General features: G+C 36.0%; 2 protein-coding genes and 1 long non-coding RNA gene across 8 annotated transcripts in view; 1 reads left to right on the forward strand and 2 right to left on the reverse strand.

The window, feature by feature from the left end:
- Positions 1-15,406, reverse strand: part of LOC106174726 (myosin-VIIa) — a 74,208-nt gene that overhangs the window by 55,456 nt on the left and 3,346 nt on the right. For 4 of the 6 annotated variants that reach the window (XM_086997036.1, XM_086997032.1, XM_086997033.1 and 1 more), the window contains exon 2: positions 7,577-7,672. In XM_086997036.1, the coding sequence (XP_086853162.1) occupies positions 7,577-7,594 (18 nt within the window). In that variant the 5' untranslated portion in view covers positions 7,595-7,672. Of the gene's footprint in view, positions 1-7,576; positions 7,673-12,862; positions 12,883-15,080; positions 15,145-15,406 lie in introns of those variants that run through there. The other 2 variants (XM_086997034.1, XM_086997035.1) reach the window with 2 other exon arrangements.
- On the forward strand, positions 971-3,961 carry LOC147759652 (uncharacterized). The gene is made up of 3 exons (XR_015331330.1): positions 971-1,148; positions 2,044-2,173; positions 2,877-3,961. It is a non-coding gene; the product is annotated as an uncharacterized LOC147759652 (long non-coding RNA).
- LOC147759653 (uncharacterized) lies at positions 4,014-5,799 on the reverse strand. The gene is made up of 3 exons (XM_086997045.1): positions 5,519-5,799; positions 5,026-5,081; positions 4,014-4,518 (listed from the first exon to the last, which is right to left on the reverse strand). Exons 1-3 carry the CDS (start codon positions 5,782-5,784, stop codon positions 4,439-4,441), a joined length of 402 nt encoding a protein of 133 aa, XP_086853171.1. The 5' UTR covers positions 5,785-5,799; the 3' UTR covers positions 4,014-4,438.

Consider the following 15,406-nt stretch of genomic DNA (forward strand, 5'->3'; position numbering starts at 1 on the left):
GTGGAACTGTATTAATGTACATTTTAAGACCTGTTCTACATGATGTAAAAGACATGAAGTAAAGGTTATTACGTTAATATGAAATTCCATAATATGCAGTTTAATCCCTGCACTAGCTTACTGGTAATTAAGTGTATTTGGTACTTTTATTCCATCATTATCAATTCAATTATCACTAAAATTTTATTTCAATTACGAGTTATTACAGTAAGTTGGACATGCATGAAATGTGTCATGTTTTAATTTATGATTTACGGTCCAACCAGTAATAAATATGTAAGATTACAACATGGTGTGATAAAAACTGTATTATTACCATATGCTGTGGTAAAAATTAAATGGGCAAGTTATGAAGTGTATGAGAGAGAGAGAGAGAGAGAGACTCAGACAGCTGGAATTTAAAATGAGAATATCAATAAAAAAAGCTCAAAGGCAATCCTGACCCTGAACAAGAAATCATAACCTAATTCAACACAACCTTGAATAAGATATCAATTAATTACAGTCCAAAGATCAATAAAGCATTAAAAAAACATTACCGACGGTTCTTGCAAAATAACGACACATTCTCTCTCAATCATTCATAGCATCACACTACAGTGTTAAACAGTGCTGATCTTATCCCAACATCAGTTAAAAGGACACAAAAGAGGATTTTCGCGCCAAAATTGATTTATCCTGATTTATCCCGAGGTTAACACTACTTTTCCGCGATTGACCAACCTTTAATCTATCATTCCCGGCACTCGCCATCGCTCTGTAACATTTTTGGAAAATACAATAAAAAGAAAACCTCCGCTTAAGCGGAGGTTTACCAACAACCACCTCCATTTTCATAATTGAGCTCTCTAGACTTCCGGATCTCGCGAGATTCTCGTATTGCGACCTAATTAAAACCAGTTCAAGCTGCCGGGAAAGGACAACGTGAAACAGGAGGCTCAGTTATGCTGGAAGTCTTTCGAAGAAGCGAAGACAGATAACAAAAAGAAAAAAGAAACAGCCTTTACAAAAAACATGCGTAAAACAGTGTATCAGCAAATGTACGACAGGCAAACAATAGACACCGGCGAGGAAGAAGGCAGATGAAAACCTGCTTGGGTGGCCATGGATACGAAGAATGGCCTGGCCGCGAAGTATTTACTGGATTTGTGAGTACCATTTACAATAATCTTTGAGATAAATCTCTGTGCTTAATAAATATTTTCACTGGTGTCTTATGTTTATTTACGTGTGTTCGTTGTATATCTTAACGATTGTCAGGTTCGTCTGTCAAAATATGCCATGAAATTGTAACTAATATGAGTGGTATCGATGACAGAAATTGCAAGTGTTGCTCATATGTCGACTCTGACAGGGTTTGGGTTAGTTTATAGAGCAAAGAAAGTTTAAATAAAAACGGACATGGTGGGAGATACTAGTCTCATTACATATACATTACAATGACCAGGGCGAATTTTTGACTTACCGAGGGCACATTTCTTGTGCCTCTAACATCTAGGCATACCACAGTAATTAAGACATATGACAAAGATGCTATTTCTTTAGGCATCTAAATCCCAAAATGAATGTGCAGAAGCTGTTATTGTATCTAAGTTTAACCCAATGTTAAATGGCATGTCAACTATAAGTGAAAATAAATAGTAGTATTTTGATTTTATATTTTAAAGACAATTTGTCTCCTTTTTACATTAAAAATAAATAAATCAGAAAGGGGATATTGCATGTTTATGTTTGGTACATCTCTCTAATGTATTAAATAGTCCAGAGTAATAATTTAGATCATACAATTTTAACTTCCAACCAGTATTTCGGAGATTAAACCAATATGAAGTGATCAAGAAACTTCAAAATTAAGTTGTAGTTAATACTAGTGCAGTTGAAGATGACAGTCTAGATAATTTAAGGTGATCATATTGAGAAAAATGGCATTTATACTTATTTCAGTTGAGTTTTATACTTATTTCAGTTATGTTTTTACATAATTTTTCTCAAACTCGATTATCTTATTTTATGTACTGTTGCTTTTTTTTTTTTTGGTTGCAGTATCAAGGTAACTTTTTCCTATGGTATGCCTGAACTGGAAGAAGTGCAGATGGAAGAGGAGGAAGATGCTGAAAAAGAGGGAATTAAAGGATCCTGATGATCCAACATGGGACTAAAACATGTCTTTAGAGTAAGCAGAATTTTAATAAGCTGATATTCACTCCTCATATATTAGGCATATAGGTGCATGATTTCTCTTTTATCAATTTTTTTTCCAAATTGGCGACACATAATGTAAACATAATGCAAGACTCTATTTCCTCCGTCAACTGAAACGTGCTAAGCTTTACCAAAGTATTGTGCACTCAATTCTAGAATATGCCTGCCCTGTGTGGCATCCAGGACTAACTATAGAGCAATGCAAACTCTAAGAGACTGACCAAACTCGTGCTTTGAAGATTATTTTCCCTGACCTACACTATGATGAAACCCTGAACCTGGCATATGTGTACTTTAGATAAACGAAGAGATCTGTGCAAAACTTTCTTTTACAAAATAACTGAATCCTCTGACAAACTGAATCACATCTTTATTATCAATCCAATCTTCTTTTAAGATCAAACAATAGTAACAAAGTGCCACAATTTAAGACCGACAGATTCTGATGCTCTTTTATTCCGTATGCACTTTTAAATTTCCAATAGTATTATGTTGTCTTTTATCCTAAGTACAATAATTTTAAAGTTCAATTAGCAGTCTTTTAACTCAGTTTTATTCAAGCAAATATTCACTTTATTTTCATTATAATTTTCTTAACACTATGTACAACTTCAACCCACTGGGTTGCAATCTTAATAAATTATTATTATTATTATTTTGATTTGCTTTTTTAGACCTAAAGGTTATGAGCAACTGCCAGTATGATGTCCTGAAGAAGAGTTTTTTACATGGAAGAGGAACTCCATGGCTCTCCACCAAAAAAAGATGAACTTTTCTTGAGGGTCCAAAGCGGGGACGAGTTGGATAGTGAGAGACTTTTCCTGACTTTCGAGTGCTGCTTACAGGATATATTCAGTGAACTCATCTTGCCAATGTGACAAAGCATAATCTGCTGACTTCAAACCATCTAGCATTTACATGTATGCTATAATGCAGACAGATTGGAAATCAAGGTGGTTTTTCCTCCCAAACCTAAGTCATATGCCTGATATTGAGAATAAACCATTTTGGTCCAGCATTTACTTCTTAAATCTAAATGACATCAAATGTATTATGGAGTATGGTACTGGTGGCATATTGTGATTTCAACTTGATTTTAAACCAGTGTGTTGTTAGATTTTGTAAGATCACCAGTTGCAGTTTTGTGACTTTGTTACAGCATAAAATTCTGTATTTGGCAAATGACTGCATGTCATTTCTTTTAAGACCTACAAAAACGGTTTGAGTGAACACTTGTGCCTGTATTCAATTCTCCACTCAGCCATTATTTAGAATTCATGCAGGGAAGGTATGCCTGTATTTTTTAAAGAAATATTTATACCTTTCTATTTATTCCCTGCACATCTTGGAAAAGTATGTGTGAATATCTTACTGATGAAACAATTTATGTTTGTGTAAGTTGGGTTGGTCCTTTCTTATGACACATCCCTTTGCATGGAGACAGCTCACATGAGTCAATACACTGACAGAGAGAGGGGGATAATTTGTTGATCTGCAATCCTCATGGGTCTGCATGTACATCAGACTCTTAACATGATAGCCTGGCTATTAATAAGTCTCTCTCAAAAATGTTATCATACTATAATGTGTACTGCACAATGTGAAAGTTTGTGAATGCTTGAATAGAAGGCTTATTTATGAAGATGGCATTAATGAGTATGAAAATAATTATGCATTCTAGCTTACAGAATCTGTGTATGTCTTATTCATTACATGTGACAGGTAATAATAAAGATGATTTGGCCAAATTCCAAACTTATGTAGCAAACTTTGTTTATTCTTGTATTTTTGCCAAATATAAATAAAAGATGTTTCAATATTTAAACTTTTATTTCATTCATAATCTCTACCCAGTTAATGCTTCATTGATACTGCAGCTTGTACTTTGTACATAACAATATGTTAATTAATAATAACAGTTGGATAGTACATGTTAATTTACTAAAGGGCTAGTTCTTAGAAAAACATGTTCGACATTAAAATATATTCTAAAAAAGTTTTCAAGTATTGCATTAGAATTGAATCTTTGGATGTATTTGACAAAATTATAAAATTATTGAAGAGTTGACAATGCACAGAAAATAAAGGCCTTGAGGCTCTCGCTGATCTCAGTCTTGTCACTTTAAATACATGTACATGGGCATTATAATATAAAACTGTTCACTCGGTTTTGGTAAAAGGTGGTGGATCGTGGTCATCGCTGCAAATTTTTTGTAGCAGTCTTTTACACAACTTGTCACACCGACATTGAAGTGATGCAGTATTGTAAGATTGGAGTGCTTCCTGGTATGAGTTTTCCAGACATAACTTGAGGCACTGTAATAGTAAAATTACATAAAATGGTTATAAAGAAAAAAATGTATTGATATTATCATAACAGCACTATTCTTTAACAAAAATCAACAAATCAGAGGGCATGATCACTACATGATAACCAACTTATTATAAAGAAGCAAGTCTGATTATGGCAAAAAAAAAAAAAAAAAAAAAAAAAAAATTAAATTTAAATATCTGCAGCTGCATTAAATCATAAAGGCCACAAGAAGAAATAACATAATCACACATGGTTTCAAAGAACTGATGTAAAAAAATCACACTAATATTCCCCACTTGGAATTAGAATTTTGACTAGCTAATTTACTACAGTAAAGTGCTAAACCGTACCAAATGGCACTGTTCACCCTCTAAAATACCAAAGTTTTAAGCAGGCCCAGGACCCCACGCCAACTAGGGGGGGTCGGCTTTGCATCCGCGGACCCCCCCCCCCCCCTTTCAAATAATCCTGGATCCGCCCATGTTATACTGCTAAAATTATTAACATACCTGATCTCTTCACTCGTGCTTGAAGGGGTGTATCACCCAATTCCTCCTCTGAAAGGCTAAAAAATCATTCCTTAAAATCATATTCATTGACAATATTATTAAATTTACAAATAAGCTAACGTAGTTACGTGCCGTACAAAGAACACCCTCTAACCCCACTAGTACTCGAGTTACATTGTATATCTCATGGGATTCCCCTGCGAGAATATGGTGTGAGGTTAGTCTGTAAGTACTGGTTGATGACCACATTGAGCAGAAAAGGGTATTCCTCCTGCTTTACAGAACTATACACCTCAGGGGTAAAGTGCACTATCTCGCTTCATATAATTAGTAGTACGTACCCAGTGCGAGTGATTTGGCTGCGAGTGCGTTACCCGAGGAAACGTTAATTATTAGCAGTTATCTACGCTTTTTAACTTCCTCTGCCAGATATTTTGATTTCCACTGCCATCTTCCCATTTTAAAGTACTTTTGGTAAATATAACTCGCTTACCTGCAAAGATTCGGTGAGCAATTCCTCTTCTCCTTCACGTCCACGCTCACCTTCGAAACGACATGCTGTCTGCATTGTTTACATCTCGTATCTGAGTCGAGAAGCCGCGTTATTTCAAACTGTGTCAAGATGGCTGACGCCCGGGGTTCGAAAGTGGACGGTGAATATGATTCTTTTTTTCGATATTGATTAAGGCCATTTACCTGCCATTTTATGCTTTCCCCATAGCAATTGTTCTCAGATAAGTTAAAAAAGAAGCAATCCATGCACTAAAAAGGCGTTTTTAATCCTATTTTTTGTCCCTTTAATTGGAATCAATAAAATTTAAAGTCATTCCATAAGATCACCAGTGCACTCGGTAGGATTTTTCTAAGGGAGTACCGTACCCCTTGCCCAAAAAAAGAAGGGGTAATTTTCAAAATGAAGGGGTAAAATTAAAAAATGCTCATCAAGGTGTAATTTTGTGTATTAAGCCTAACTGCTTCCTTAGTAAAGTTTTTAAAAAAAATAGGTCAAACAAGCGCTCTGTAATAGTTTGGAGAGGGAGAGATAGAGAACGGCGCCAAAATGTCTGGACACTGACAAGTAGTCACCCAGTATCCGTCTCTGTCAAACAAGCATTTTTTAGTATACTATTTGAGAAGGGACACAAAATTTACATATTTAGCCATTTTAATCAATCAAAATGTTCATACTTCTTACTCTTCCTAGTGTTTCTCCCTAAAATTGATGCCGACAAAAAGTAGGTCAAGTCGGGAACATTATATATAGGCACCCGTCGTTTTTAAGTTTTACTAAATTGTTTATAAAAATAAAACCTTTGCTTTCAATTTGTAAATAATTACTAGAAATATTATTTCACAGTTTGTTGAAAGATAATTTTTATTTATGTTTGTTAGCGCAGCACTTCAAGTTCAACTGTTTTCTAAGCTGGCCAAATCTGGAGCTAGATGGTTGCTGCAAACCACTTTGTTTCCAACCGGCAAATGACTGCCAATAATAAACGATCTATTTTGTCTGTGATAATAAATTTTACACTTCAAATTTTCCGGGCAAGCGAACAGCCGAAAGTCACTTGCGTTTCCGGGCAACTACCAGCTAAATTTTAGTTGCCCGGCTGATAAAACTAGTTGCGAAACGCAACCATCGCAAGTAGGTATGTCGGACTCTGAAATCTATAGTAAATAACATTGCCTACCTTGCATGACAAAACCTTTTAATTGACTGTTGTTTTTTTCCTTTGCTTTTCCTTTTTCTCGTCATTTTGTCATCATTGGTAATCAGCAGAGCTGGAAATTCTCGGTCGCCCGCTCGTCAAATGCGACTAAAAATTTATTCTGACGACTAAAACTACAAAAGTCACAAGGGTTACTGGCCTAAAGTATTTGGTCTGGGCGAGTGATTTAAATTGGTCCTAAACGTATGGTTGCTCAATTAAAATGTTGAACAATTATGTGAATAAAAAAACGATCATTTCATCGTTGTTCATACCTTGTTTATACTAAAGAGAGGCACACGTGCTTTGACCTAAAACTTGCATATTATGACCAATCAGAGAAGATTACGTCATCCTCTGCGGGTCAGTGAAAGAAGAAGCATGTTTTAGTCGGGTAATTCAAATATCTTAAGAAAAAAATGAGACACTTGGGAATCAATTATGACATTTTCAACATGAGTCTGACCGTCAACAGTCAACGGACTGGTCAACTTCGCCGATCTTCAAAGCCAAAGGTGTGCGTATTCTTACGCGCTGGGGCTCCAGCCAATGCGTAAAAACAGTAAAACAACGCGTAATTACGCACTCTCATACGCTAACGAGTTTACTGATCACATATGGGAGCAATTATACTGATAAATTGCACACTATAAGTCACAAACTATCCATTTTCTATAGTGAAAAACAAATATCTTTATAGTAAGTTTGTTGAATGACAAGAACTGACATTTTTGAAACACGGCTACTAGTAACCAAATGCAAATATAAATACCACCAAATGCAAACACAAATCATAACAGGACATTTCAAGTATTTAAATCGACACAAAACACGTTCCTCACCTTTGCTAAAATCACCATCTTTGTGGGTCACCCCTTGTGAATCGTCCTTTGCAATGTGAAGTCGTCCTCAACGTTCTAAAGGCATAGTTCTCCTTTCTGTAAAGCAGAAACGTAAATATTACTCTTACATAAGACACGCTTTACAAATGAAACATATCTGTGTTCTTTCGTGTGATTGTAACTGGGTTTTTCCTTTATGTGAGTAGCTGTAATGAAATAAAATATGCAGAAGAGAGAGGAGGGGTATTACTTTCCACTGTGCTGGTTCTTTTAATTATCATTGCAGCTGCAGTATAAATCATATGGTTAATTTCTTTTGCTTGCAATTTTAATTAAAGTGTAGGGGAGGAAGGGGGGGTAGTTTTAAGGAAAAGATAATTTGATATTAACATGATCCCATTACCTTTCAAAGGTAATATTCTTTTGAAGTTACTCATTTATATAACCTTTAACTTTAGTTGGCATGAAATTTGGAAGCAATATGCATTATGTTAAGATCTAACAACTTGTTGCCACTACTAACGAAGTGATTTACCTCTGAAGAAGTGGAATACGAAATAGTAAATGCATGGTTTCAACATTTTGGCAAAATAATGCCCAAATACAAAGATTTTAAAAAAGTCCTGTAATAGATGTGACTGTGCTACCCCCCCCCCCCCCCCAACACGCACGCATGCATGCACGCACGCACACGCACACACACAGGGATTAGGGTAGGACACTCTACCTCAAGATACTGTTATCCAGGATCCTACTATGAGCAGAGTCTACCAGTAGAGCAGACAAAGTCAGTAGCTGTATTGGAACAAGGCACACTCCTTGTCTTGTGTCATATACCTACAGTACTTATCTCCCATACAGGTTTATGATCAAACTATGTGTAAACTGCAGCAAAATATGTCAACATACTTATCATGAAGTCATACCTTTCCTGGACTCGGTGGTTAGCAAGAAGGAGCACGGACAGGGATTAAAAACTACTATAACTGACAAATCAACAACCAAGAAACTGTGGCAGAAATGGCCTTGTTTTGCATAATGTGAAAAGATGAAGAAGATGAATTGCACAGCCTATAGGCCTGTATATCTGCACTGCTGGTAAACACTGACTGGGGTAGCGCTAAGACTCGCCAATTTAGCCAAATGCTTAAACTGACTTAAATTGGCTAAAGAAAAAGGGCTTGATTTGACATGTTTTAGCCAAATTATAACCATTTTGATAACAAATTGACAAAAATGTGATGATTTGGCTAAGTGAAAAAAATTGCTAACGCTACCCCCAGTCTGAAAACTACGTCACAAAGTCTGACCTACCAAAAGTGACGAGGACAGACCAAGGTATCAACCATTACTTCATCATCTATAATATAAAGAGCAAACAAACACCTTGTTCAGTACATATTATGGTTACGCCTCCCCAGGCATCTGACGGTTACGACGGCAGCCACACACCAGTGCGTGCTGGTGATTAGTCACTCATGGAGTGTGTACTGAGCAAACTGAGACGACAAATCTTCACACACGCCTATCCGCCACACCCTGCCACAGAAGTCATATTTATCCCTATCTGTACATGGATGTCACTTGGATATAATAAAATTAATATCTGACTATATGCAGCCTGGTGTGTGTGTGTGTGTGTGTGTGTGTGTGTGTGTGTGTGTGTGTGTGAAAAAGAGAAACTCTTAAATAAGCCAGTAAAAGGGGCAATGAACTTTAACAATAAACCATGGCACACAAATCATACATGTCAAAAAAAAAAAATAATAATAATAACAATAAATAAAAAATAATAATAATTCCACCTCCAATGTACCCCAGTGGACCTTTAGATAACCAGAATCTAACAATTTTTGAAGCAAAAAGCAGACATAGCATCCAGCAATTAAAGAAATTAAGAAAAATTTTCATTGCTCAACTACAGTTTTATTTAGACAAATAACCCTATGGCTGTAAACTGTGTTAATGTTGCATGCTGATATCTTATCAGAGCTCTCCAAAACCAAATACTGCACAAGGAAGTTTATAACACGTAGCTCATAAAACAATCAATCTCTCGCTGTATAAAGAAACAGCTGACATAATCCAAAAAAACACATAACAAGCAGAGTATTGTAGATCCTTGTAGCCTTGTAATAATTAGAATGCTGGGGGCACTTGTAAAACATGTTCCCACACACCAGCTTGCTGGTATTGTGTATATGCAGATGGGAAGATAATGAAGCTGTGTGCTTTAAATAACATTGTTTGCTTGAAACTTGCTCCCTTTAATATCAAAGAACAAGTTTTTTTTTTTTTTTTAACCACTGGCCCCATGCCAAATGCTAGTAAAACTGGGCTCTGTAACTCGAAAGCATGGCATATTGCGAATAGCCATATCACACAGAGGCTACAATGTATTATATGGGACGAGTATGGGCGAGTTATGGAATTGAGATGCTTGCGCTCGGTCGCAATGCATGATGCCTTCGAGTTACGGGGCCCTGAAAACTTAGCCCCCCCAAATCTTCACCTCAGATACAAGTTTACTAGCCTAGGTACGCCTGACATGACATATACTGAAATTAACTTTTTTTTTACTAAGTTTAGTAATTGCTGTTTTAGGTAAATATTATCAAATATCACACATCATCATAGCATTTCACGGAGTTTTAAAATGCCGTTAATTTTCAAGCTTATCTGTATCAAAATCTTCCAACTGCCAAATAAAAGTGTTCAAACAGCTGAGTACACTGTATTTAAACTAAAATCACATCTTTTTCTGAGTCTTCATCCACACAGAACTATTTACTAGAACTTAAACTAAAATCACATCTTTTTCTGAGTCTTCATCCACACAACACTATTTACTTGTGCACCTTACTCAACATAAGGCATATTCAACAGGCCCTTACCTATAGGCCACTGAATGAGTGTCAACATTTAGTTCAGTCATATCTCATATTTTCACCTGTTCATCTTCAGATAATTATATGGCCACAGGTTATAAGCACACCCCTCCCTTTTTTGCCTTTGTAATGTTACCTGTTTTTTTTTACTGTACAAATCTACTTCTTTACAACAAAAATTCTGCCTGACACATAACAATGGAGCCCTACCATTCGATCCCACTCAATAAATTTCTCTTCTTCAATCTTAATCATCCATTTTGTCAAAATAAAACTATTTAAATTTGATCCCTTCTTTGTCAAACTGTCTTAGACTGATTAAAAAGTCAAAATTTCATTAAAAACTTAAAACTTGAGACAGTTAAGAAGAAATAAAATTCATCCTGAAATGGACCCCACCCTTTATACTGAGTGGCCAACCCACGACTGAACACAATCAATAACATAAGCTATATTGTTACCTACTGCTGTGGCAGGCAAATAACAAAGGACTACTCTTCCCCTCAATTTATACATTTCGCTGCATAATATGCTGTATGGTTCTATATTTAGACAAGGGGGCGGGCATGTCACGCCCATTATAAAGCTTGTACCACCTAAAAATCATTATCGTAATATAAAACATCTATAATAAAACCTGCTCTGTTTTTTAGACTGGGCAGAGTTCCCTCCCATTTGTACTCAGTGTGCACAATAACAAAGGAATGCCAGTGCTATTAAATTATGAGGCAGTGCTGACACAAAATGAAGTCTTCTAGTACGTGTTAAAAGATTTAAGTGCATTATTCAAGGAATGCATCTTCATGTTCCCCATTTCAGTGCTGTAATAATATTCACCATGACATAATATTTAATATAACAGTAACTATATTCGGCACTTCATGATTTAGCTAAAATCTATAATTTAAATCTAAGAGTAAAATGATGTTTGGTTATCGTGACAGCTCACTATCATTCAAACACTGTCAAAATCAACCAGCTGTTAGATATTGAATCAATAAAATATATTCACCACACCTCTGCAGTTGTCCATTGTAAATTAACTTTTTTTTTGGTGCAGTTACCACTTTGTAAACTGGTCAGGTTTCAATTTATATTTAAAGCATAAAGACAAATCATGGTATTTCATGGCCTGGTATGTTTGCATGCAAAAAATATAAATAAATTCATTGATTTATGAATAAATAATTAAGGGCTTTCTTTATACTTTAAAGGCACTGATATTTGCTGGCAATAAAGTGACTACGTGAGTGTAGCCAGAAGCGTTTCAGAGAATCACTAATAATTCTTAGCTTCTCACTGTTGTTACTTTGTCATTCTCCATCAATGTAATTGTTCTGTATCTACCTCTTCATTTGAAACGGAGCCTTGGAAGTGAACCAATAAGCTGTTCAGTTACCAAGATTTTCATTAAATGGTACCCCAACAACAGCCTTTTTACTGAAAATTTCTACAGTAAATCTGACTGATTCAAGAAATTCTAACCAGTTTCCTCCTCTAACAAACAACATATGAGCTCTTTCACTCAACTACGATCTGTTCAATGAAAACTCTTGGATGTCACACAACAGCTTTCCTTTCAACCCACTTCAGGAATAACTGACCTTTTGATGAGGACATGATCAATGATTTCTGTTATGTGAATATTCCTATCCATTGTGTGTTATTCAGATGGCAGAAAAAAAAAAGAAATAACTTGAATCTGCAGTCTTTTGATCAAAGATAAAACAAATCTCTGAACTCTTTTTGTGGGACAAAACACTGTATAACTAGTAGTCTACAGCATGCCTAAGGCCCTATAAGAATCGATTCCAATATAAAATCTTGCTATTCTATGATTCTACAGAAAAAAAAAAAGTTCATGTCTGATAGATCTTCTCTTAGGGACCATTCCCACAGATATTTGGATCAATCTATCTCCCTGGGGATTCGCACCATATTGCAATCAACTTAACTGGCTTAAATGTCTATCACGCCTAGTAAAGCTGTTAGGGGGTAATTACAGATCTTTACCCCCTAGCTGATTTGGCATGGGGACCCAGTCTTAGTGGATTCTGTTATATTGAAACAATACTAAATTTCTACTAAAGCCCCCTCCCCTTACAAAGACGTTCCTTCTGCCCACCATGATACACAAGTCGGTCCTTACACTTCTGGGAATAGAAATGTTGGCTTTCTCCTCCCAGAAAATGAACCTAAACCAGCTTCGTGTTAAAGAAGTGGTAAAAAAAATCTAATACAGCTCAATCAAACTAAAGCTTCAAGAGCCACATAATCACCAGACTTATAAATCTGATATTAACCTGCCCAATGCCAGAGGCTATCAACAATTTCTGCACTAAGTAGCACAGTCCCATACAGAATGTCAGTGTAAGGTAGAAATACTACAAAAACTTACGCTGTACACAACAAAAATATCGTCACCCTAGAGATCCATGCATACTGACTGGTCCCTAGTAAATACTATTACATGTCCACACTGGACAGACATCTGCAAAATAGCCACTTCGCATGAGCCAAGAGATTATCCACGTGGATATGTATATGCAGATATCAACTGACCTATATTCTAAAATGTAAAATACATTTATATAATCTCTAGCGCACTAATACTGTGGGGTCCTATGATGCTGAACAGTGCACTGCAAAATAAATGGGATAATCATAAATATGTGAGTTATTGAATTTGTTTATTTAGCTGCTAGCAGCCTATGGCCTCTTAAGTGTGTGTGTGTGTGTGTGTGTGTGTGTGTGTGTGAGTGTGTTCATGTGTGTGTGCGCACGTGTGCACATGTGCATGCAGACATGAGATGCACGCACAGTAAAAAAATAATACGAATTACACTACTGCTAAACCCCCAGTTCACAGAGTGCCTGGAAAGCTTCAATGGGGACTCATCAGACTGTGTTATTAAATAAACATGATGTATAGCCAGTAATTTCCTGGTGTTAGATTCATCGTGACTCCTGGAGGTTGGAAAAAAAGTCCTATTAAATCCCTGGCCTTCATGGCGGAAATTAAGATGTTCTATCATTCTGACACATGATAACAGCATGTTGCATTTGAGAAGGTTGTACTAGTGCCAGTGAATGATAGAATTCTGATTTTTCATCTCAATTTCAGAAACAGGCATAAACATAAAAGTATGTACTAGTACTTACTATGAATAAAATGGACAATTGTTCAGAGATCAATAAAATTTTGTTTGCCTTCTTTGAAGCGCAGTTATATCAAGAGTAAATAAATACATAAATAATTAAAGAGAAAATAAAATAAAAAAACATTTAGCCAATAATTATATAAAGAAAGACAAAAGATTTTTATAGTCTGCTCACATCACAGCATGCAATGGGCAGCTGGCTTACTGAACACGCTTATCTTGCATGTTCCGAGATAATTATATTTGTCTTCTCCATATCAAGCCATCGTGTTAAAAACCAAAGTTCACTTAGTATGAATATATAAACATGAAAGAGTTTCTTGGAACTATATTCATGAGGATTCATGAACAGTATTCATGAGCAAGTAAATTCAAATACATACAAGTATTTATCTTTGGTCTGATGGCTTTTTGGGGGGCTGGTTTGGGAGAGCTAATGAAATAATCAATTACATTTCGATGATGCCTGGTCATGTTCTGATATTCATTACAGCTCTCAAGAGTCCCACCATTACATTAAGCAGATAATTGCTAATTAATACAGAGATAGCAACGATATCTACATGCTGACATATGGATGAAGATGGTGGATCCTACCTACGAAAGATATCAAATTGAATTTTAATAAATCTTGATAGTTACTTCGTAACTTGGATAATCTTGCATCAAGTTCCTTTATCAAACTTTGATATGGAAGTAAATATTTGTCAATTTACTAACGATATTTCAGTGATGAAGATGTTTAAGAAATGTTTTAATTATTTTGAGATTTGAACTCCTTGAACCCATCGCAATGCACCTCAGGTTTTTCTTTTTTTTAACAACACCCCGTACACAAGCACTACAAATGAATTGAACCCCCTTGTAATTTGATAGCTCCCAGGTTCACCATAAAAAGAAAAAAAAAAAAAAAAGATAATCCAACTCGAAATTTGATACAGCTTAAGGATACAATACTTGTAGGAGAGTTCCATAAGGAAATGACAGGCAGCATACAGTGGAAATGACAACCAGACAACTTAACACGATGGACAGCCATTGGGATATAAAAATGAAATATTAGCCTGAGGTTAAAGGCTTTGACGACCATATTTGATGCCTGGTAATAAACATGAAACTGCATTTAACCATTAGAAGATCTAGTGCATTTGTGGTGTGATTGCTCACTAAGGTTCAATAGTAAGTACTGTACTCCCTTCCTTTTGCTCTTCCTCTCCTGCATCCTTCTCTCTCTCTCTCTCTCTCTCTCTCTCTCTCTCTCTCTCTCCCAACCTTTTCCCTGTCTGACATCCCTTCTTTCTTTATTTCTTTGCCTTCTTCATCAGTTCCCTTCCTCTCCTCTCTTGCAAACTTTCCTACTCTTACCTCTCTTCTCTACCTCCCACCCAATAACCTTCCATCTCCCCCTCTCTCCCCCCCTCTCTCTCTCTCTCTCTTTCTCTCTCTCAATCCTACCTCCAGTCTTCACCCCTCCTGTAATCTCTATCAGCATACCTGTCATGCATGATGGGCCCACACCTACAATGACTGAGATAGGGCATTGAACTAGATACCTGATTCACTGAAGGGAACAATTCACCAAGATAACAATCAACTGAGAGAGAGACCACTGCTGGGCTACAGGTGTGTACAGCCCATACTGCCTGTATGTGACTTAACAAGGGTCTTATATATGTATGTATGTATGTATGTATATATATATATATATATATATATATATATATATATATATATATATATATATATATATATAATATAAAATATCGGGTTTAAGGGGTATT

Source organism: Lingula anatina, chromosome 10, assembly GCF_051362555.1.
Source record: "Lingula anatina isolate TDL-2025a chromosome 10, LinAna3.0, whole genome shotgun sequence".
NCBI classification, from domain to species: domain Eukaryota; kingdom Metazoa; phylum Brachiopoda; class Lingulata; order Lingulida; family Lingulidae; genus Lingula; species Lingula anatina.